The sequence below is a fragment of the Dermacentor andersoni genome, chromosome 9 (assembly GCF_023375885.2).
Source record: "Dermacentor andersoni chromosome 9, qqDerAnde1_hic_scaffold, whole genome shotgun sequence".
Lineage (NCBI taxonomy): Eukaryota > Metazoa > Arthropoda > Arachnida > Ixodida > Ixodidae > Dermacentor > Dermacentor andersoni.
The window spans coordinates 132,381,073-132,403,601 of NC_092822.1; the positions used below are offsets into that span (position 1 = coordinate 132,381,073).

Here is a 22,529-nt window from a genome sequence, read left to right on the forward strand (position 1 = left end):
CGTTTACCCACCTGCGCAACCGACGTTCGAAGGTTTGTAGGCCTCTGCTTCTACTTCCGCAGATTCTTGAGAAATGTTGTTGACATCGCGGGCCCTCTAATTGAGCTTCTTAAGAAAGACGCAAATTTTGTCCGGGGTGCCGACGAAGCTAGTACAGTCCCTGAGCTGACGACGTGACTCACGTCACCACCAATTCTTGGTCACTTTCACTTTTCCGCCCCTACGGAGGTTCGCACCGACGCCAGCGGCCACGGTATCGGCGCTGTTTTGGCACAACGACAGCACGGTTGCGAAACGTGTCAGTGCGTACGCTAGCCGACTTCTGTCACCAGCCGAACGCAATTACTCGATCACCGAACATGAATGCCTGGGCAGTAGGTAAATTTCGCCCCTACCTCTATGGACGGCCTCTAATCACCGATCACCACGCACTATGCCGGCTTTCGGCTTTAAAAGAATCAGCTGGACGCCTCGGTCGGTGGGTTCTACGGCTCCAAGAGTACTTTTACACAGTGGTGTATAAGACAAGCCGACTTCATGATGACGCTGATTGCTTGTCACGGCATCCAGTAGACCCACCAGGCAAGCCTTGGACCGACGAGTCAACTTGCGTCCTCACGCTTTTTGCGTTTGGTGAGATCGCGAATGGGTAACGCCGCGACCCTTATCGGAGATACATTATTGTCAGCCTGACGGACCTGACAAGTTTGCTCTCTTCGCGTATGTTTCTGTTGCAAGATGGCATTTTGTAGCGTTATAGCATGCACCCTGATGGCCCTGAACTGCTACTGGTCGTTCCGAAGCATATGCGTGAGACTGCTCGCAAAGTTGCATGATGTCCGAACTGCTGGCCATCTGGGAGTCTCAAAGACATATGACCGTGTTCGGCATCGTTTTTTTCCGGACAGGTATTCACCGTTTCGTTTGCCGTTACGTCGCCTTTTGTAAACATTGTTAGCACCCCAAAAAAACCAGCATTCCCACCAGCTGGCCATCTTCAGCCCATTCAAATACCATCTGAGCCATTCTTTCAGGTTAGTCTTGATCTCCTTGGCCGTTTTCCTCTATCGCTTAGTGGAAACAAGTGGATAGAAGTTGCTATGGACTACAGCACCCGTTCCGCGATCACGCGTGCTCTCCCTACCAGTTGTGCAACCGACGTTACTGACTTCCTTCTCGACGCTTGGATACTTCACCACGGCGTTCTCGGACAACTCCCTAGCGACCGGGCCGCTACTTTCTTTCACAGGTTGTCCAGGACATCTTGCACAGCTGCGCTACGAAGCACAAGTTTACAACGGCGTATCAACCCACACCAACGGCCTCACACAGCGACTCAATAGGAGTATCACAGAAATGCTCCCTATGTACGTCTCTACCAACCACCATGACCGGGATGGCGCTCTGCCATTCGTCGCATTCGGCTACAATACGCCCCGCCGTGATTCTGCTGGTTTCTCTAAATTTCTTGCTATTGTATGCACGAGACCCTACACTGCCGTTTGACACGATCCTCCCAGCGGCTCTCTATATGTCAGAATATACCCGAGATGCCGTATCTAGAGCTACCGAGGCACGTGAGATTGCACGCCTGCATCTGACCACATCACAAGAAAAGCAACGGCGCATATATGACGCTCGTCACTGCGATTCCCACTATAACTCTGGTGACATCGTGCTTCTTTCGAAACCAGCACGGTGAGTTGGATTTTGTGAGAAGCTGATTTCGTCCTACTCAGGCCCATACCATGTCTTGCGGCAAGTCACAGACGTGACCTACGAGTTGCAACCTCTCGATACCTCCACACCGCGATCATCCTCTCATATAGTTCACGTCGCTCGACTGAAGCCATATCACTCAAAGCTACCAAGCGCCGGGACAATGCCTACGCTACCGGGGGTCATGCTACGAAGCGCTGCAGTAGCGAACGATGATGATTGCCGAGTGACTGCCGAAGACGACGATCGCCGATAGTCGTGCACAGGTGGTCCACCTTGTATGCCTGTATTCTACCCGTTGTATATGTATTCTAAATATACTGTCAAGCGTTTTTCTTCCCGTAACAATATCTAGAGGCGAAAGTAATCAGCGAGGAAAGGCCGGAGGCAGTGATTTCTGTGGCTGAATAATCGGAGGAAGTTGAAGGGCTTGCACAGCTTGGCGTAAGCCTGATTTCCTGTGGGTTAGGTGGATACCGTACAAGAAGTGCTTCTTCCCTTGCAAGACATGCCGAAGTTTGGCACGCATTGTCTTTTTGGAAGCGATGACATCCAGCGGTAGACATCCTGCTTCCGCTACTGCTTCCGAGGTTGAAGAGCTCTCCGGGAGGCCCAGGCAGATCCGCAGGAAGTTGTTCCGCGCGGCTTCCAGAATCTCTGAAGCGCTGGTAGGCAATAACGCAAGATGCCTTCAATATAGACTTTTTTTAAAGTAGTACCGATGAGCGGCAGTTTCAGCCCCATCGTGTTCCGGCCATGAATTTGAAAAGTTGCGATGCTGCAGCAATCCTCGCACGTAGTTTTTTTTTACCTCAGGTGACCAAGAGAGATTTCTGCCTACCTTAATTTCAAGGAATCAGTGAGACCGTACATAAGGCAGCGGTCGTCCACCGAGTAGGAGGGGATATTTGGTCATTTTCGTTCTCGTAAAAGCCACGGCTGTACTTTTTTCTAGCGAGAGGTGAAGTCCTCGGGGAGCCAAATACATGGAGACGTTCAGTAACGCTTTTTGAAGTCGTTGTTTGGCGATATAGGGCGACCTTGATGCACCCCAGATGCAGATATTATCGGCATAGATTGTGATGTGTACTCTACGCGGCCGGTTCCTTGTTATGTGCATCAGGATGAGATTGAATAGGAGTGGGCTGAGCACAGCACCCTGGCGTACGCCTTTCTCCACTGCGTAATACTGTATAGGACCATTCGGACGACTCATAAATATTTTCCGCTCTGTTAAATAGCTTTCTATACAGATTGGAGTTGTTTTACGGTATATGGCCCCTGGTATGCCAAAGGAAAGCTTTTTGCGATAACAATGTACGATTCTGCATAGCCAGTTGACTTTAATATTAAAGCGCGAATAACAAGATGCATTTTCTTTAAAAGAGCGTGTATTTTTCAGAAAGCTGACAACACCTTACATACTACTGTTTACAAGCATACCGCTAATAAGAAGGGCAGCTCACTTCTTTGACACTGACGCACGCTTCCAAATTAATCGATCTGCCTGTGCCGGTGTTGTGCACTAGAGCCAGTAAACGTGTTCAAGGCCTAACTACGGTTGTGGTTTTGGTTCGCCAGCGGCCAAGCGGCATTCGTATTTGCATTCATAGAGCCTCGTGATTTGGCAGAATTGTCATAAAGCTTACTATATATAGAAATAAACACACATTCACGACACGGGGCATTAGGTTTCCGAATCTACACGAGCTGATGAAGAAAAAAGAAGCATTTGATTCACGTTATATATCGCCGTATTAAGTACGGTTTAGGCCGTGCTGGTATACTATTTCTCTGCAGAACTTATAGTGAAGAGCAAGTAGCGGTGCCACTTACAAAGCAGACGCACGGTGTCAGGAAGACCCAGCAGAACTTCCACCACCTGCACGGTCGGTAGCCTATCATGTCTTCGAGGTTCTTGTAGTACCGCTCAGCACCTGCAAAATTGTTGATGACACGGCAGAAGTCGTAAATATAAATCTAGCCATTTGTCTCAGAGCGGGTTTTCACTAAGCAGGCAGTAGTGCAGCAAACAGTACGCAGGTATTACTTCTCAATACTTCTCAGTACGCAACTGGCCAATAAAGCACACATGCTACAAAAAAATATTATTGACAATGATAAATCTAAAAAGATGTCATTCAAGCTTAACGTTGATAAGTTGAGGATTGATAAACAGGTATACACGTATGATTCTGCTTCAAACACTGTGATACAGTCTTCCACATAGCTCAACCGCGCCCCGGCAACACATCCACAGGATATTAGTACGCGAGCTTCAAATGCTTGTAGTCGACCATCGGAGGTTAAAGTATCTTTCACTAATATTCGTAGCATTCTCCCCAAGCGCACTGAACTATGCTCTCACTTAGAAAGCAATGGTACTGACATCTTATTATTAACAGAAACGTGGCTTAACTCAGATGTTGCTGATCACGAGGTTTTATTTGACACTGAGGATTACATCATTCACCGGAATGATCGGACCAATAGAAGGGGTGGTGGCGTCCTAGTCGCCATAAAGAAACAGATCGAACATTTTCATGTTAATGTTTCCTCCCCACTGGAAATCTTGTGGGTTTGTATTCCTTCACAGGCGCACAAGTGCCTACTTGGGGTATGTTACAAAGCACCAGATCATACGAGCTCGTTCATTTCAGACTTGACCGATAACCTTAGTGCAATTAAACAGAAATTCCAAACAGCTCATATCTTCCTTTTGGGTGACTTCAACTATCCTGACATCGACTGGAAAAACCTAACATCTCGTTCTACCGACTCTAATGAATTCATAGAGTTTAGTCTATATTTTTCATTTGTCCATATAATAAATCAACCTACCCGCGGTGATAACATCTTGGATTTGATCCTTACGACTGCTCCCGAGTTTATCAGCCCAGTGTCTTCTTGTGAAGGATTTAGTGTCCATCTGCTTCTCGAATTTACAATTACTACATCTTTTTATCAGCGTACCACATGGCCCAAACAAATCTTAGATTATAAAAAAGGAGACTACGATGGGGGGGGGGCATCAACCTTGGTTTAGAATACTTTTGCCGCACATATTCCTTCTTTTTCTGGCTGACCGGTCAACGAAAACTGGACTTTACTTAAAGAAAAATTAACTAACCTTGTTCACTCTTACATACCGCGAATTTCCTTCCGGGCTAATATATCAAAGCCTTCGTTTCACAGGCCTTTGCGCACGCTAATAAACAAAAAGAAATGTTTATTTAGGAAAGCTAAACAATTAAGAACCCCACAATCACGGCTTAACCACAAAGCAGCTGATCAAAAATGCTGTAAATCTGTACGCAAAGCTAAACACACATTCTATTCATGTGATCTTCAATCTCTTATCAAGAATAACCCGTCTCAAAATTCTGGAAGACCATATCACTGAAAAACAAGGATGCTAATATATTACTTCAAGACGACATCGGGGCACCCATAAGTAAACAAGAGTGCCCATTTGTTTTTAACACTTTCTTTAGATCTGTCTTTACTCATGAAGACCATTCCAGTATCCCACAGCTAACCGATGTCCTCTATCAGTACATGGAACCTATAAACTTACGTGCTACTGGTATTGCATCTTTAATTAATAACCTCAAGTTATCAACTTGCTGTGGCATTGACGGCATAAATTCTAAAATACTTAAGAACACCGTAAATCATTCCAGCGTTATCCTCTGTAACATATGCGAGCAATCATTGTCTACCGGGGAAATACCTGATGATTGGAAAATCGCTAAAGTTATTCCCATTTTTAAAGCTGGTGATAGCAATCATGTCAGTAACTATCGCCCGATATCTCTAACCTGTATCGCATGCAAACTTCTTGAGCAGATCGTCGCATCAGGCATCGCGCATTACCTTGAACGCAATAACATCTTTTTCCCAAACCAGCATGGATTTAGGAAGGGATATTCGTGTGACACGCAGTTAATAAAATTCACCAGTGAATTTTTTTCTAACATGGATGAAGGTTTCCAGACTGACTGCATTTTTCTGGACTACTCCAAGACATTTAATCGTGTTCCACACTCCCGCTTAATAGCTAAACTATCGTCGTTGCACTTACATTCTTCAACGATCTCATGGTTGCGTAATTTCCTCTCATTTCGTAAGCAGTTCACCGTCGTCGACGGATATGAATTCGATTTAACTGATTTCTCCTCCGGTGTTCCCCAGGGCAGCGTCTTGGGTCCATTACTGTTTTTAATATACATCAATGACCTGCCGTCTAATATTACTTCAACCATTAGACTTTTCGCAGACGACTGCATTATATATCGGAAAATTAGCTCACCCTCTGAACACCTTGAACTTCAGAACGACTTAGATCAAATCACTAACCGGTGCACATCGTGGCAAATGACGCTGAATCTTGACAAATGCAGAACTGTGACTTTTACCCGCAAAAAGACGCCTTCAGCCTTCCCATACTCACTAAAGTGCGCATGCGACTTCATACAAGTACCTTGGCGTATATCTATCTCACTGTCAATCTTCGCTGGAAGACTCACAATATTAAAATGACCGCCAAAGCATCGCGTACTCTTGGCCATTTGAAGCGTAATCCTTGAGATGCCCCTTTAACCACTCGAAAACTAGCCTATCACACTTTTGCTCGTCCTCAACTTGAATTCGCCTCGCCCATATGGTCACCTCATCAGGCCTATCTAATACAATCACTTGAACAAATTCAGAACCGCGCGGTACGTTTTATAACCAGGATATATGACCGACAGACTAGCGTTACTAACCTGAAGTTCTCGCTATCACTCCCAACACTAGAGCTGCGAAGGAATGTAGCTTTGCTCTGTCTCTTCCACAAAATAATTCATAGTCAGCATCCTACTGCCCTTCCCCTTACGGAACCACATCGTACATCCCGTCGTCTTTGTAATAGCCACAGCTTTAGGCGCATATTTGGCCGAACCACGGCTTTTAATTCATCAGCGCTTCCACGTGCCATAAGCTACTGGAATGATCTTCCTGATCGCATCGTTGCATTTCATGACACTGCAGCCTTCAAAGACCAAGTACTGCTCTGGTTTTCCTAACTGTTTTATTCACTGCCTTGTACTTCGTTAGTCACCCTTTTAGCCGCCATTTCAATGTTCCTTCATAGATTCCATATACTGTGCAATACTTTCCTGGCCTTATATTTGTAACTTTATACTTCTCATTAGTTCTTTGTGTTCTGTGAAATTGTTACCCATTGTATAATGATGCATGAGCATCATTGTATCCTTGTATCCATTGTATCATTTGTATCCTTCATTTTCTGTACATGCCCCCCTCACACAATACTCCTATTTGGAGCCTGTGAGTATATTGAATAAATAAATAAATAAATAAATAAATAAATAAATAAATAAATAAATAAATAAATAAAGATACCAGCAGACATACAGGCATTACGTAATCAAGGAGTACAGAAGGCTTACTTAAATACCTTGTAAAATATCTACAGAGGCTCTATTTCTACCTTAGTTCTACACGAAAAAAGCAGCAAAATACTTATAAAGAAAGAGGTCAGACAGCGAGACACCATCTCTCCAATGCTATTCACTGCGGGCTTGGAAGAAGTATTCAACCTATTAAGCTGGGAAGGCTTAGGGGTAAGCATCGACGACGAATATCTCAGCAACCTTCGGTTTGCCGATGACATTGTTTAATTCAGCAACAAAGCAGACGAGTCACAACAAATGACTGAGGACCTTAACCAAGAGAGTGTAAGAGTCGGGTTGAAGAATCATATGCAGAAGACAAAGATATTGATGAATAGCGGGGCCAAGGATCAATAGTTCAGAATCGCCAGTCAGCCTCTAGGGTCTGTGAAGGAGTACGTTTACCTAGGTCAGTTAATCACAGGGAACCCCGATCATGAGAAGGAAATTCATAAAAGAATAAAAATGGGTTAGATCGCATACGGCAGACATTGTCAGCTCCTGGCTGGAAGCGTACCATTATCATTGAAAAGGAAGGTGTACAATCAGTGCATTTTACCAGTGCTCACATATGGGGCAGAGACTTGGAGACTGACAAAGAAGCTTGAGAACAAGTTAAGGACCGTGCAACGAGTGATGGAACACAGATTGTTAGGCTTACCGTTAAGAGACAGAAAACGAGAGGTATCGATCAGGGAAGAAACGGGTGTAGACGATATTCTAATGCACATTAAGAGAAAATAATGGAGCGGAACAAGTCTGGTAATGCGCCGGTTAGATAACCGTTGGACCATTAGGGACCAGAATGGGTACCGAGAGAAGGGAAACGCAGTCGAGGAGGGCAGAAGACTACGTGCAGCGATGAAATTACAGAATTCGCAGACGCTAGTTGCAGTCGGTTGGCGCAGGACAGGGGTAATTGGAAATCGCAGGGATAGGCCTTCGTCCTGCATCGGACATAAAACCGGCAGATGATGATGACGACGATGATGATGATGATCATGCTGTAGCGTAAAAAGTTGTCCGCTACTTGTTCCGCGCCGAAGAGATGAAGCGAGCACACTGGAGATCCGTAGACATTTCCTGATTTGATTTATTTGAACTTTGGTTAACCGAATATAAGCATGTACGCACTTGTACAATTCATAACTGCGACATCTCAGCAGCACTCGCTGCGACCTCGTCCCTCGGTGTCTCCGGCGCGAACTGACCTGGGACCCTCGGGGAACGTCACAACATCCCGCCCGAGAGCAAACAGATCACCAATACCAACTCTTCGTTGACCAGGGCCAATCAGGCCGCACAGATTCAAATCCTCCCAGCCAATCGTTGGCGGACTTCGCCGAGTGTGAACTTGATGACAGCCGCTTGCCTGAAGAATTATGACCCAAAGAAAAGTAAAGATGCACAAAAAACTACAGAGACATCCGTTGGGCTTTAGATGAACTGGCGGCGTCTACAAAAAGAAAAACGCACAAAAGAGTCGAGAAGCATCCTTAAACAGTTTGAGCAATTAGGAGGCGCCGCTTCCGTCACCAGTACAAAGGAGGGGGGGAGGGGGGTGACAGCGCAGTCGGCCGGCGGACCCTCAGGCGGAACGGGGGGTTCCGCGCGTGAGATTCCCCCCCTCCCCCTCCTCAGCCGGCCTCCCGACTCGTGGGCGAAAAGACATTTTGAGAGAAAAGCGGTAAGAAAGAAAGGAACACTGCCACACAGCACAGGCAACGAAAAAAACGTAAAAACAGCTACGCGACAATGCTATGACGCCGATGGCGATGCCGACGGTGCATATGCGCCTGAAGTGTTCCTGCTGTTAGGAGCCACTTCCTTGTACTAGCGACGAAGACGACGATCACCGGGAAGTTGTGCGTGTTCACCCATCTTGGCCATCTCTATAAATATTCTGCTTACAAATCGTACTTGTCTGTTCATCTGTTTGATGCCCCGTCACAGATTGGCTGCGCCAGACGACAGAGCTCCGAAGCGGTCGGCGCTGTGGTGCGGCCGATATGGTATACCAGGGTGGAATCTGCTTCAGCGCCGCGGACCACGATTGTATTTGCCCACCCTCGAGACCCGGGCACGTTCCACGGGACCGATGACGTCAACGTAGAGTTAAGAGTAGGCTGACGCTATACGAACGGGTGAGCGATCACAATCACTGGGATGTGACAGTCATGCTGGCCAATGCGGTCTTTTATCTCAGTCGTACAGCGAGGTTGTGGCATGACAATCGTGAGGAAGAACTTCGGAGCTGGGATACATTTAAGCAAGAGCTCCGTCACCTGTTCGGTAAGGCCTCCGTCGAAAAATTGTTGCGAACAGCTAACAACTAGAGCCCAAACTTCAACGGAGTCATGCTTGTCTGACATACAGGATGTGCTGGCGCTGTGCCCTAAAGCTGACAGCGACATTCTAAAGTCTGACAAGGTTAGCCACATCCTGAAGGGGAAAGCGGACGACGGATTCAATGTGTTCATGTGCAGAAATGGTGCCACCGTCGATGCCGTGATCGAGGAGTGCCGGCGCTTCGAGCAGGCCAAGAGCCGCCGTATTGAACGACCATTCGCCTGGCTTCCCAGTACCCCATGTATTCGTGTGAGGAGCGGCCGCCATCTCACCTTTCACCGACCTCGGCCAAATTAACGAGGATTGTCCGCCGCGAAATGGAAGCGATGGCTCCAGGTAGCCTCTTTACCAGCTCTAACGCCGGTGACTCGAACAAAGCAGCGGTTTCACTCGTCCAAGCCATCGTGCGAAATGAAGTCGCGAATCTCAGCGGTTCACGCTGCTTGTATTGTTGTTAGTACTACGCCCGCTTCTTGGGCCCAGACATCATTCCCTCGTTATCAACGGTTCGATCCACGATTTCAGGATCCCGTTGATTGGAGAACTGGCGAACATCCGTCTATCTTCTTTAACGGCCACCGTGTAAGGCACGTTACTTTCTACTATAACAACGGCTGGTCGTTCCCAGAAAGTACTCCACCCTTTGGCCATGCTCACCGCCTTGACCGCAGCCATTTTTAACCATTATCGACGTACACCTATACAATTCTGACGCTGCCCCGACATGGTCCAATCACTCGCCGCCACCTAGAGTTCGCTAGTCGCTTTCGCAGCCTTTCCGCCAACCATCCTCGCGCGCATGGTTGCTCGGAGGTAACGCTGCATTCACGACTACACCTCTGAATCTTCTAGTTACTCTACCGATTCGACGATGTATGCTGGACGTTGACGTTGATGGGGTGACCATCTCTGCAATTGTGCACACTCAGATTCATACTTCTGTCGTGAGCTCTGGTCTACACCGCCGCCTAAAGAACGTGGTCACATCTGCCCTATCCCGCGCTGTAAGTGTTGACGATGGAGGAACGCCTTCCGTCTATGGAATGTGCACCGCCCGCATCACCATCACCGGTTACCCAACTTCATTTTATTTGCTGTTCTTGAATGTTGTCCTAATGACGTTATGCTCGGTATGCGCTTTCAAACACTTATCCTGTCCTAATTACCTGCGCGACTCACCTTCTACAGCTCGAATGAGCTTACCTAGGCGATGCACCAACCACGCCTTCGCCCCGTCTGTACTCTCGGTTATGTGCGTGTGCCCTCCGCTCTCAAGCCGACATGTATGTCGCCATAATCTACAGCCCTCCTGTGACTTATGAGAATTACGTACTCTCTCCGGTAACAGACATCCTGCGCGCCCAATAACGTCAACGTGCCTAACACCCTCCTGAATATAATCGGCGATCGCATCACCATTCCCATTTTAAGCTACAGCGCCTCTCCTCGGGTAATTCCGGCAGGCATGTTGCTCGCCGCCATCACTGCTGCCGAAGAATGAAACTTGCGCGTCAGATCCCACCAGTCCCTTCAGTTTATCTTTCATTTGGACCACAACCAATTCTCCACGCGATGCCTTTGTCGGAGTGATCCCTGCTGACCTTTCTCCTTCTCCAGCTACCGAGCTTCGTTGCTTCCTGGAGTCATACCATGGAATTTTCAACTTCGGCGATTGCTCTCTCAGCGAAACGTCTGTTTTCCAGCATCGAATTGAGACAGGGGACGCGAGCCCTATCCGCCACCGTCTCTATCATGCATCCCTCGCTGAACGTCGAGTGACCCAAAACGAAGTCGACAAAATGCTCACAAAATGCGTTATCGAAGCTTATTCCTGTCCGTGGGCGCACTCTGTGGTGCTAAACAAAAAAACAAAAAAGGCGCAGCTAGCGCTTTTGTGATGACTATGTGGACTACCGACACCTAAAAAACATCACGCGCAAGGACTTATACACACTGCCCCAAATCCATGACGCGTTGGACAGCCTTCACGGAGCCACATACTTCTTCTTGATGGGCCTGTAATCCGGATCCTGGCAGATTACCTTTGATCTCATAGATCACCAGAACACTGCGTTCGTCACGCCAGATGGAGTTTACCAATTCAAGGTTATTAGGCCTTTTGGATTGTGTAACGCCCCCGCAACCTACGAGCGGATGATGGATTTTCTCATTAGGGGCTATAAGTAGTCTACTTGTCTTTGCTATCTCGATGATGTAATTGCCCTCTCCCCTACTTTTGAGAACTACCTGGCCCGCCTGCCGGCCATTCTCGATGTGTTTCCGCGCGTTGGCCTGCAGCTTAACTCCTGTAAGTTGTGATGTTCTGGCGAAAAAGAAGACTGAAGAGACAAGAACAGGAAGTGGAGGAAGAGAACGAAGTGGTCTAGATGGATCCGTGTAAATAAATGAGTATATTTTAACTCCTATTCTATATTTGGCGGAGCCGACCATGTGGCTTGAAGTAACGTTAGTAAGCAGAACAGATGGGCAGTCGACCGTGAAGACCTACCAGCTTGATGGCGAAGACACAGTGCTTCTTCTGGAATCAACCACTTCATAGGAACTGCTTCGCATCATCACTGCAAAGAGTCAACTGAGAAAGATTGACCCTTTACTCGTTGACTCGTACCGCACCCTCGTTGAGAACGGTGCGGTAGGAATTGATGCTTCTATGCCAGAATTTGAGATTATGTTTCTGCGACATTCAAGGTTAGATTCCAAGACCGAGACTAAGCATACGCATAGCGCCTTGCTGCAACCGCTGCTGCAGCAGCAGACCACGCAGCATGAGCAACAGCAACTGATTTTCTAAGAGCACACAAACCCCGCCGAGAAGAAATTAAGCCTGATAGTTTCGACGGGGCGTCTAATTCCACCAACTTGTGCCTCAAATTTTATGAATGCGCATGTGCGCAACACCGCTCGACGTCATTGGACGACAAAGTGTGTAACATCCCCCATTTTTTATCTGGCAATGGCAAAAAATGGTGTGACATGCGAATCGCAAGTCAATGCCGCGATTCATGGCAAAAATGGAAAGATAGTTTTCTTTCCGCTTTTGAGCGAAAACCGGTTGACAGATGGGACGAGGGAAACAGCTTTCAGCCACAGAGAAGGGGCAGTCATGGATTATTTTTTTCGAGAAGAGGCGTTTACTCTACAGTGCCGACACTTGTCTACAGGATTCTGCATTCCTTCCGCTGATAACTGAAGGCATGACCAGCGAATCGCAAAGAGAGGTTCGTGCACAATGTGCAACCTCCACGAATGACTTACTTGCTTGCCTAAGCATGTGTTCGGCGTCTGTCTGATTGATGGTCCTATGGAAAGTCAGGCGAAGCAACTTGGCTACCGGCAGACTACGACCTTGGAATTGTTGGAAAAGCAGGTCTACAGGAAAGGCGCAAGACGGAAGCGGAGCTTACCCGCTACAAATCGACCATGAAGAGACACTACTGTCTGCGACATAGCTCAAAGATGCCTGTAATGGAGCCTGGAGGTACATTTTTTGTCCGAAAAAGTTTAGATGGACCCAAGTCAAGATTTTCTGGGCCCTACGCAGTGATAAAGACCATCAAGCAACAATGAATTTTGAAATCGCTACACTAATTGGGACCGGAAGAAAAAAGTGAGATAGCAACAGTGGGAAATCTCATACCCTATCATTCCAGGAGGAATGAAAACCAAAGGAAGGAAGGAAATCAACTTTATTCGAGGTCCTGCAGGCCACGAGAGCTTCGGGCTCTCATGGAGTGGGCGTCTCCCACGACGGAACCGGGAGGTTGAGTTTCCTGGCGGCGTCGTGGACCTGCTGGACGGCCCAGAGTTGGGGAGCGAGTTCTTCGCTCCGGATTGCTTCTTCAAACTTGCGCTTGTGCTGTTCGCAGTTTATGTGAGCTTGCGAGCACGGCCAGAGTAAATGATAGACGTTAAGGGGTGTATTGCAATTGGTGCAATAAGACTTGTCGTAGAGCTCAGGCATGTAATGGTGTAGTCTCTTTTGCATGGGGTATGTGTCTGTTTGTAGCATTCTGAGTGTAACGGCTTGAGCTCGAGTGAGCGTGCGGTGTGGCGTGCTATACTCTCTACGCTTGTCGACCCTCCCGACAACGCCGAGTGTGATAATGGTGACTTCTGCATGACAGTTTCAGATCTGGAAAACACCTTCGCTGAACAGAAAATAAACGACATGCTATGATCTATAATCGACTGTATCCATTCTCGCTAGCACGATCCATCGCCCCACCTGTTTGAGCTTCACGACGTTTCTTTATAGTGTCGTAGTACCTCTCCCGATGACTCGGAGAGTCTGCTTGCTCTCCCCGAGCAACATCGTGCAATTGTTCTCAAAGAATTCCAGGATGCCCGAGCCGGTGGCCATATTGGAGTATCCCGCACATAGGACCGCGTGCGACGACGGTTTTTTATGGCTTGGTCGGTTGCTGCATGTGACCTTTGTCAGCGGCGTAAACAGCACTCGGCGCTGCCTGCAGGCTTCCTAGTGCACACTGACCTTCCCAAACAGCCATTCTACCGCATAGGTCTTGATCTTCTCGGTACATGCTCCACGCCTACTTCAGGCAACAAGTGGGTAGCACTTGCGACCGATTATGCTACTCAGTATGCCATCACGCGAGCTTTGCCGACTAGTTGCGCCACTGACATCGCCGATTTCCTACTTCATGACGTTATCCTCCATCATGGTGCCCCAGTGCAATTGCTCCCTGACTAAGGCCGAAAGAGCGATACGACGACCGTCATGTACAAGTATCGTTGGAAAAAGGTGACTTGGTCCTTCTTTGGACACCGCAACGCAAGCGTGGATTGTGCCAAAAGTTCTTGTCACAATATTCAGGCCCATTTGTAGTTGTGGACCGCCTGAGCGAACTCACTTAAGTCACAGCTCACCTCCTGTGCAATGGTCGGCGATCACGCAGAACTCAGCTGACTCATATTGCTCGCCTGCAGCCTTTCTACCCTGCTTGTCCATCCTGACTCGCCCCACGGGCTTCGTCTGCTTGCGGGGAAATGTAACGGATACGAAAGGCGCGGACATGTTCTAAATTCATAGATAGTACGAGCGCACTGAAATCTCACAGCTTTTTTTTGTGTGTAGACATCCTGATTGCCAATTCGGCTCATTTAGAAGTGGTATATTTACTATCTTGAACACATCCGTTTTGGCTTCGCTACACGTTGGTCGCTTCCCGGTCTGTTTATCTCGCTTTTATTTTTATTTTTTGAACCTGTTGTTGCACCACGTGTACACTTTCACAAAAATAAAAAGGTAAATTTAATTTGGCTTGGGTCCGAAGCAAGCTTATGGCGTGAAATATAGCTTCGCGGGCACTCTTTCGATGCAGTGCGAGCAAAGGCAGCACTTTGAAACATTCTATATTGCTTTTGGCATTTCATGCGTGGTCAGAGCGGCACTTGGGACGCGTTATCAAGAGGCTTTTGTTATCGATGTGATCAGTCGGCCTTAAGAGATGGATAATAAGTGTGGCGTAGAAATCAGGGGAAGGAATAGCTGCGTAACCGCGAATCCTGCGGTTGGTGCTCATTCCGAGCCATTATCAATGTGGTTTGCTGTCTTTGGGTTTGCGACAGGCAGTGCAGTTGCTTTCAATCAGCTTATTTGAGGACACTGCGTTATGATGTGGGTGGCAGTGCAGTCACGTGGTATTTTTCATACTTCGTGAGTTTTCTTGCCTGTCGGAAAAATTGTACGCAATTAGTACGTCGCCAAAAGCAGCGCAGTTAGATGTCATTTTGTGGTGCTTATAAATGCCTCATTGACACTTTGAAAATTAGGACAAGAGTTATCGAGTTAGATATTTATTGCAATTACCGAATTAAATCTCAGTAACAAAACTACTACTGGTGGCTACTCCGCTGTGTGTGATGCAATATGCACTAGGTTTTCTTCGAGTAACGTAACTGCTCTTTTTTATGTCAGGACTCATGATAGTGTGGGAACACTATGTAATTCCCTCAGTAACCAAAATGAGGTCAAGCCGGATTCACAGGAAATCAGAATCAACAACAGTCATGCTCAGCAGCACATATACTCGGGCTCGCACAAAAATATATATCGAGAGAGAGTGTGAGAGAGGCTGCAGTTTCGCCGGAAAGGCGAAGTAGTATTAGCGATAGCCAAGTATGCGACAATTACGCGAAGGAAGATTACAGTATCGAGAGGATTCCGGCTGTGAAATTGAACTGCCTCCTACTATGAGGTCTTGTACATATATATACTCATATAACGCTGTCGCTTCGGAGCTCAAATCGTCGATCAGCGAGGTCGCACGAAGTTTTTTAAAGCGGGAGATGATATATATATATATATCTATATATATATATATATATATATATATATATATATTACTCATATCATAAGAAGCCAACAAACACTGACACCAAGGACAACATAGGGGAAATTGCTTGGGCTTAATAAATGAAATAAACAAACGACAAATTTATGGAGATTAAAGTGGATGATTGTGGGAACCGGACCCACAACCTTCGCATTTCGGTTCGGTGGGTTCGGTTCCCACCTGCGGCAAGTTGTTTTTTCATCCACTTTATTTTCCATTATTTATTGTTTGTTTAGTTCATTTATTAAGCACAAGTAATTTGCCCTATGTTGTCCTTCGTATCAGTGTTTGTTGGATTCTTATGATGTTACGTAGGAAGACGCAGACGAAAAGCTATGTACAAGTATATTTACAAGAAAATACGCTGCGCTTGGCCAAGAGGCAACAGCCCGCGCTAGCTTCTAATCGTCGTCGTCATCTTCTTACTGCTCGGCTCTTCGTCATTGGAAATACTATACCGTAGGACTACCCCCGGCGGCAAAAGCGCCGTCCCGGAGCGACTGAAGGCCGGAGTCTGAAGCAGTGTAGTAGGTCTTGAGCCTACTGACGTGCACGACATCACTAGATGCCAGCGTAGATGACGAGGTTGAGCTCACAGGAGCAATTTCGTACGTCACAGGCGTCACCTGGCGCAACACGCGGTAGGGCCCTATGTATCGCGAAAGGAGCTTTTCTGAAAGTCCGACGTGACGAGAGGGCGACCACAGGAGCACGAGTGCACCGGGCGAAAACTGTACATCACGGTGGCGGGCGTTGTACCGACGCTGCTGCGTGGTTTGCGAGTCCATCAGTCGAGCACGGGCAAGCTGGCGTGCGTGGTCGGCGAGGGCGATGGCGTCGCGCGCATACTCGGTTGTTGAGATAGCAGCGGGAGGAAGTACCGTGTCAAGGGGCAAGGTCAGTTCGCGACCGTAGGGTAGATAAAATGGAGAAAATCAGGTGGTGTCGTGCCGGGAAGAATTATAAGCAAATGTGACGTAAGGAAGGGCCACGTCCCAGTCGTGGTGGTCCTTCGAAGCGTACTTGGACAGCATGTCGGTAAGAGTACGGTTTAACCGCTGTCAGGCCATTGGTTTGAGGATGGTATGAGGTAGTCAGCTTGTGTTGAATAGAGCAGGAACGCACAATGTCGGCGATAACTTTCGAGAGGAAGTTACGACCACGGTCAGTAAGCAGCTGTCGCGGGGCACCATGCACTAAGATAATGTCATGCAAAAGAAAGTCCGCAACGTCAGTGGCGCAACTGGTAGGGAGAGCCCGCGTGATAGCGTATCGGGTGGCGTAATCAGTTGCGACGGCTGCCCATTTGTTCCCAGAGGATGATGTGGGAAAGGGACCGAGGAGGTCTAATCCAACACGAAAGAACGTTTCCACAGGGGCGGTGATCGGCTGGAGATGACCGGAAGGTAGCACCTGAGGTGTTTTCCGGCGCTGGCAGGGATCACAAGCAGCAACATAGCGTCGGACGGAGCGAGCGAGACCAGGCCAATAGAAGCGGCGGCGGACGCGGTCGTACGTGCGGGTTACCCCAAGATGTCCTGCAGTGGGTGCGTCATGCATCTCAAAGAGCACAGTCTGTCGTAGATCGGGGCCATCAGGGAGGAAGTTCCTTCGGTACAGAATGCCGCCCTGTAGGACATATCGGCAAACGGATGCGTCTGTGGGTGTAGAGCGCAGACGTTCGATAAGTACTCGCAGCGATAGGTCTCGGTAGTGCTCATCGGCGATGTTAGCGAAGGCAGACACAGAGAAAATGCCGTTGGCGGTACTACTGTCGGCGTCGTTAGGCTCGTCTACCGGGTAGCCAGACAGGCAGTCAGCGTCCTTGTGTAGTCGGCCAGATTTGTAGGTGACAGAGAACGAATATTCTTGGAGGCGTAAGGCCCAGCGACCAAGTCTTCCTGTAGGGTCTTTCAATGAGTATAACCAGCAAAGCACGTGATGGTCTGTGACAACAGAAAAGGGTCGGCCATATAAGTATGGGCGGAACTTCGCAACCGCCCTAACTAGGGCCAGACACACGCTCAGTGATGGAATAGTTGCGCTCCGCGCGCGAGAGGAGCCTGCTGGTGTAAGCGATAACACGGTCGTGGCCACGCTGGCGTTGTGCTAGTACTGCGCCAATTCCGTGACCGCTGGCATCAGTACGGACTTCGGTAGGCGCAGAAGGATCGAAATGGGCGAGAACGGGAGGCGTTGTGAGAAGGTCGATTAGAAGCGAGAATGCAGAGGCCTCGTTATCGCCCCACTGGAAAGGGGCGTCTTTTTTCAAAAGCTCGGTTAGTGGTCGTGCTATGGCCGCGAAATTTTTCACGAAACGGCGGAAGTACGAGCAAAGGCCGATGAAGCTGCTCACATCCTTGACACGCTTTGGAACAGGGAAGTGCGTAACAGCATGAATCTTGCCTGGGTTTGGTCGCACTCCGTTCGCGTCAACGAGATGTCCAAGACGGTAATCTGGCGACGGCCGAATTGGCACTTCGATGCGTTGAGTTGCAGACCGGCTCGCCGAAAAACGTCCAGGACTGCTGAGAGGCGCTCGAGGTGCGTAGCGAATGTTGGGGAGAATACTATAACGTTGTACAAGCAGCACAGGCACGTGGGCCATTTGAAACCGTGAAGAAGGGAGTCCAACATGCGTTCAAAAGTGGCAGGAGCGTTACATATACCGAACGGCATCACTTTGAATTGATAAAGACCGTCGGGTGTTGCAAAGGCAGTCTTCGCGCGGTCGAGATCGTCCACGGCAATCTGCCAATAGCCGGAGCGAAGGTCAATAGAGGAGAAATAGCGAGCACCGTGGAGGCAGTCAAGGGCGTCATCAATCCGAGGTAGGGGATACACGTCCTTTTTGGTAACCCTGTTAAGGTGCCGATAATCCACGCAAAAGCGCCATGAGCCATCCTTTTTTTTTACCAGCACAACAGGGGACGCCCATGGACTACATGACGGTTCAATAATGTTCTTGGCAAGCATTTTGCGAACTTCGGTGTGAATAACTTGACGCAAAGCCGGTGATACTCGATACGGGCGGCGATGAATTGGAGAGGCATCGCCGGTATTAATGCGATGTTTAACAGCTGTTGTTTGGGCCAAAGGACGATCGTTAAAGTCAAAAATATCTTGGTAGGATATCAGAACGCGGTAGAGGGCACGAGTGTGTTCGGACGGCATGTCGGGCGCAATCATTTTTTGTAAGTTGGCGATGGTACAAGTTGCCGACTGCGACAGTAGAGGAATTTCGGCTGAATTGTCGCCTACTGAAATCGATGCTACAGAGTGATCCTCGAATGAGCAAAGTTGGGCCAGAGACATCCCGTGTGGCAGCACTTGTGTCGTCAAGGCAAAATTGACCACTGGCAGGCAGACGCAATTCGCCGTAATAGATAAAACTGTGTGAGGTTCTGTGATCTTGTGTGTAAGGAGGACGTTTTGCATAGGAGCCGCGATGTAGTGACCGTCGGGGACTAGAGGGGATGACACGAAGTCAACGTAAGTCAGTGCCGAAGGTGGCAAGCGAACGAAGTCGACGGAACTGAGGCGAGTAGGCTGTTGTTCAGCGGGATCCAAAACAGGCAGGTCAAAGCGGAGAGTACTGACGGAACAATCGATGAGAGCAGAATGTGCGGAGAGGAATTCTAAGCTGAGGATGATGTCGTGGGGACAGTTAGCGATGACTCTGAATAGCACGATTGTTGAGCGATCGGCGAAGGAGACGCGGGCGGTACACATACCAATTACGGGGGCTGTTCCGCCATCGGCGACACGGACAACAGGCGTCGTGGCGGGCGTGATAATTTTCTTGAGCCGGTTACGAAGGTCAGCGCTCATTATGGACAAATGCGCCCCAGTGTCTATGAGTGCAGACACAGAAACACCGTCGACTTGCACGTCAAAAAGGTTCAAATAAGTGGGCAACATCAGTAGAGGATTTGGCGGCGTAGGGAGCAATGCAGCGTCACCTCGAGGCGCTGCATCGTCTAGTTTTCCGGCTGGGAGCGGCGTGCGAAGGGAGTCAGCGAATAGGAGCGACGGGGCTGGGGAGAGCGAGATTGTCGTCGTTGGGGCGAAGGCGGACGAGAATAGGGGCGGTTCGGTGCAGGAGAATTAGCGGCGGCGTTATCGGAGCGTGCGGCATAGGGACGAGAAGGGCCACCAGGGGTCGTAGGCGGTATAAGTAGGCTAGGTCGGGGAACTCCAGCGACTGCGAGAGTGCCGAAAAATGTGCCCGATTCGATGGCGGTGGAAACAAATGGGCTTGTCGTCAGCCGTGCGCCATTCAGATGGGTTGCAGGGACGTGGTGGGTAAGAAGGTGCGGGACGGGGCGGAATCGAAGAAGCCGGGCGGGTATCAGGACGATGGGCCGAGCAGATGGAGTGAAGACCCATGTTTTCGAATTCTTGGCGGACAACTGCCTGGATCAGTGAGACCGTGACCGCAGATGTGTTGGTGAAACTGGAGTCGAAGGCAGGCGGATAGGTGGCCTCGATCTCATGCCGGACGATCCTGGTAACATCGGCAGTGTTGTTGGGACGAGGAGCGTCTGCACAGGAAGATGTCGCTGGGGTGCTGGGCAGACGGGCAAAATGCTGGTCAATACGTCGGCTTTTAGCGAGTTCCAGGCGGCGGCACTCTTTTATAACAGCATCCACCGTCGCTACGTTGTTGCAAACGAGCAAGTTGAAGGCAGTATCGACAATGTCTTTGAGGATGTGGGCAACCTTGTCGTACTCAGTCATGTGGGTGTCAACTTTGCGGCACAGAGCCAAGACATCCTGAATGTACGTGACATAGGGCTCTGTTGACGTCTGCACACGGCCGGAAAGCGCCTTCTGCGCGGCAAGTTGGTGACCGTAGGGGTTGGCGAACAAGTCTCGAAGCTGTGCCTTAAGTGAATCCCAACTGGTGAGCTCATCTTCTTGCGTGCGATACTAAACTCTAGGTGTGCCACCGAGGTAAAAGACTACGTTGGCGATCATAATAGTAGGGTCCCACCGGTTATTGCGGCTGACGTGTTCATACAGGCTGATCCAGTCATCGACGTCTTCCCCATCTTTGCCCGAGAATACGCAAGGGTCACGGGCAGCGGGGAGAGTGATGTAGGTCGTCGAGGTGGCAGCAGGTGTCGGAGCCGGCGGAGTCGGGTTGTCGTTGCCGGGAGCCATGAAGGAAGGCTCGGCGTACCGTCCACTGCGAAGCTCCGTGACGAGGTACAGGGAACGTCCACCTCCACCAGATATGTTACGTAGGAAGACGCAGACGAAAAGCTATGTACAAGTGTATTTACAAGAAAATACGCTGCGCTTGGTTAAGAGGCAACAGCCCGCGCTAGCTTCTAATCGTCGTCGTCGTCCTCTTACTGCTCGGCTCTTCGTCATTGGAAATACCATCCCGTAGCAATATGACTAATAAAGATCGGGCACCTCGGATAACCCCCTTTCTTCTCGTTTATATATATATATGTTGTCACAGATCACTTGAGACAAGAGCTGCGAGCGGAATTTAATGGTGGCAATTAGGACAAGCGCTGAGTTCAGGCTTCCTGTTAGCACCTCGCTTGCACACACGAGGTCATCGTCTTCCTCGTCAGCGTGGTTGGGCACAGATGGCGTCGCGGCATTTGCCCCCCTCCAGAAGGAGCATCTTGCTCGTCGGGTAGCACCCGGTGTCCAGCCGACCAGCAAGTGTCCATGTCATTCAGCAAAATAAGGTTTCATTCGCACCACGTGCACAGTCTCAGGCAGGCCCTGACGGTGCCTCGAGCAGAATGGGCTGTCAGGAACGACTTCATAGTTGACGTCGCTAAGGCGTCGTAGAACCTTGTATGGTCCGAAGTATCGGCGTAGAAGGTTCTCCGCGAGGCGTCGGGGGCGTACTCGAGCCCGAACCCAGACTCTTTGGCCGGGCTGGTAGACGATGCATCGATGGTGTTGATTGTAACGTCGGGCATCGCGGTCTTGCTGGCTAGTTATGCGAACGCGCGCGAGCTGTCTTGCTTCTTCGGCGCGCTCCGTAAAATTTACGGCGTCGGTCTCGGAATCGCTGGCGTCACGAGGAAGCATAGCATCCAGCATTGTAGTCACTTCTCGACCGTGGAGGAGACTGAATGGCGTCATTGTTGTTGTTTCTTGCCGAGTCGTATTATAAGCAAACGTTACGTAGGGTAATATTTGGTCGCAGTTCTTGTGTTCCACATCGACATACATGCACAGCACGTCTGCGAGAGTCTTGTTGAGGCGTTCCGTAAGTCCATTGCTTTGCGGGTGATACGCTGTCGTCCTTCTGTGTGCTGTGCCACTGAGCGTGAGTACAGTTCGCAAAAGTTCAGCCGTGAACGCGGTTCCCCTGTCGGTTACGATGACCGCTGGAGCACCGTGCCTCAGGAGGATGTTTTCGATGACGAACTGCGCGGCTTCGGCTGCTGTGCTGCTCAGAAGTGCCTTGGTTTCACCATTTTTGAGGAAAAAATAAGAGGTATTGTTCAAGAGAACAAGTCCTTAACCTTAGCCGAACTGGACATTGAACGAGCGCACAGGGTGGGTAAGGCTGTGAGTGGGAAAATGCGACCAATAATTGTCAAATTCACGCACTATACATTAAAGAACGGGTTATGGGTAAAAAAGC

At 49.1% G+C, this 22,529-nt stretch overlaps 1 protein-coding gene across 1 annotated transcript in view; it reads right to left on the minus strand.

Moving 5' to 3' along the window:
* Nucleotides 1-22,529, minus strand: part of Gat (GABA transporter) — a 544,138-nt gene that overhangs the window by 10,377 nt on the left and 511,232 nt on the right. The window contains exon 10 of the mRNA XM_050177200.3: nucleotides 3,556-3,656. Coding sequence (XP_050033157.1) covers nucleotides 3,556-3,656 — 101 coding nt within the window. The remainder of the gene's footprint in view (nucleotides 1-3,555; nucleotides 3,657-22,529) is intronic.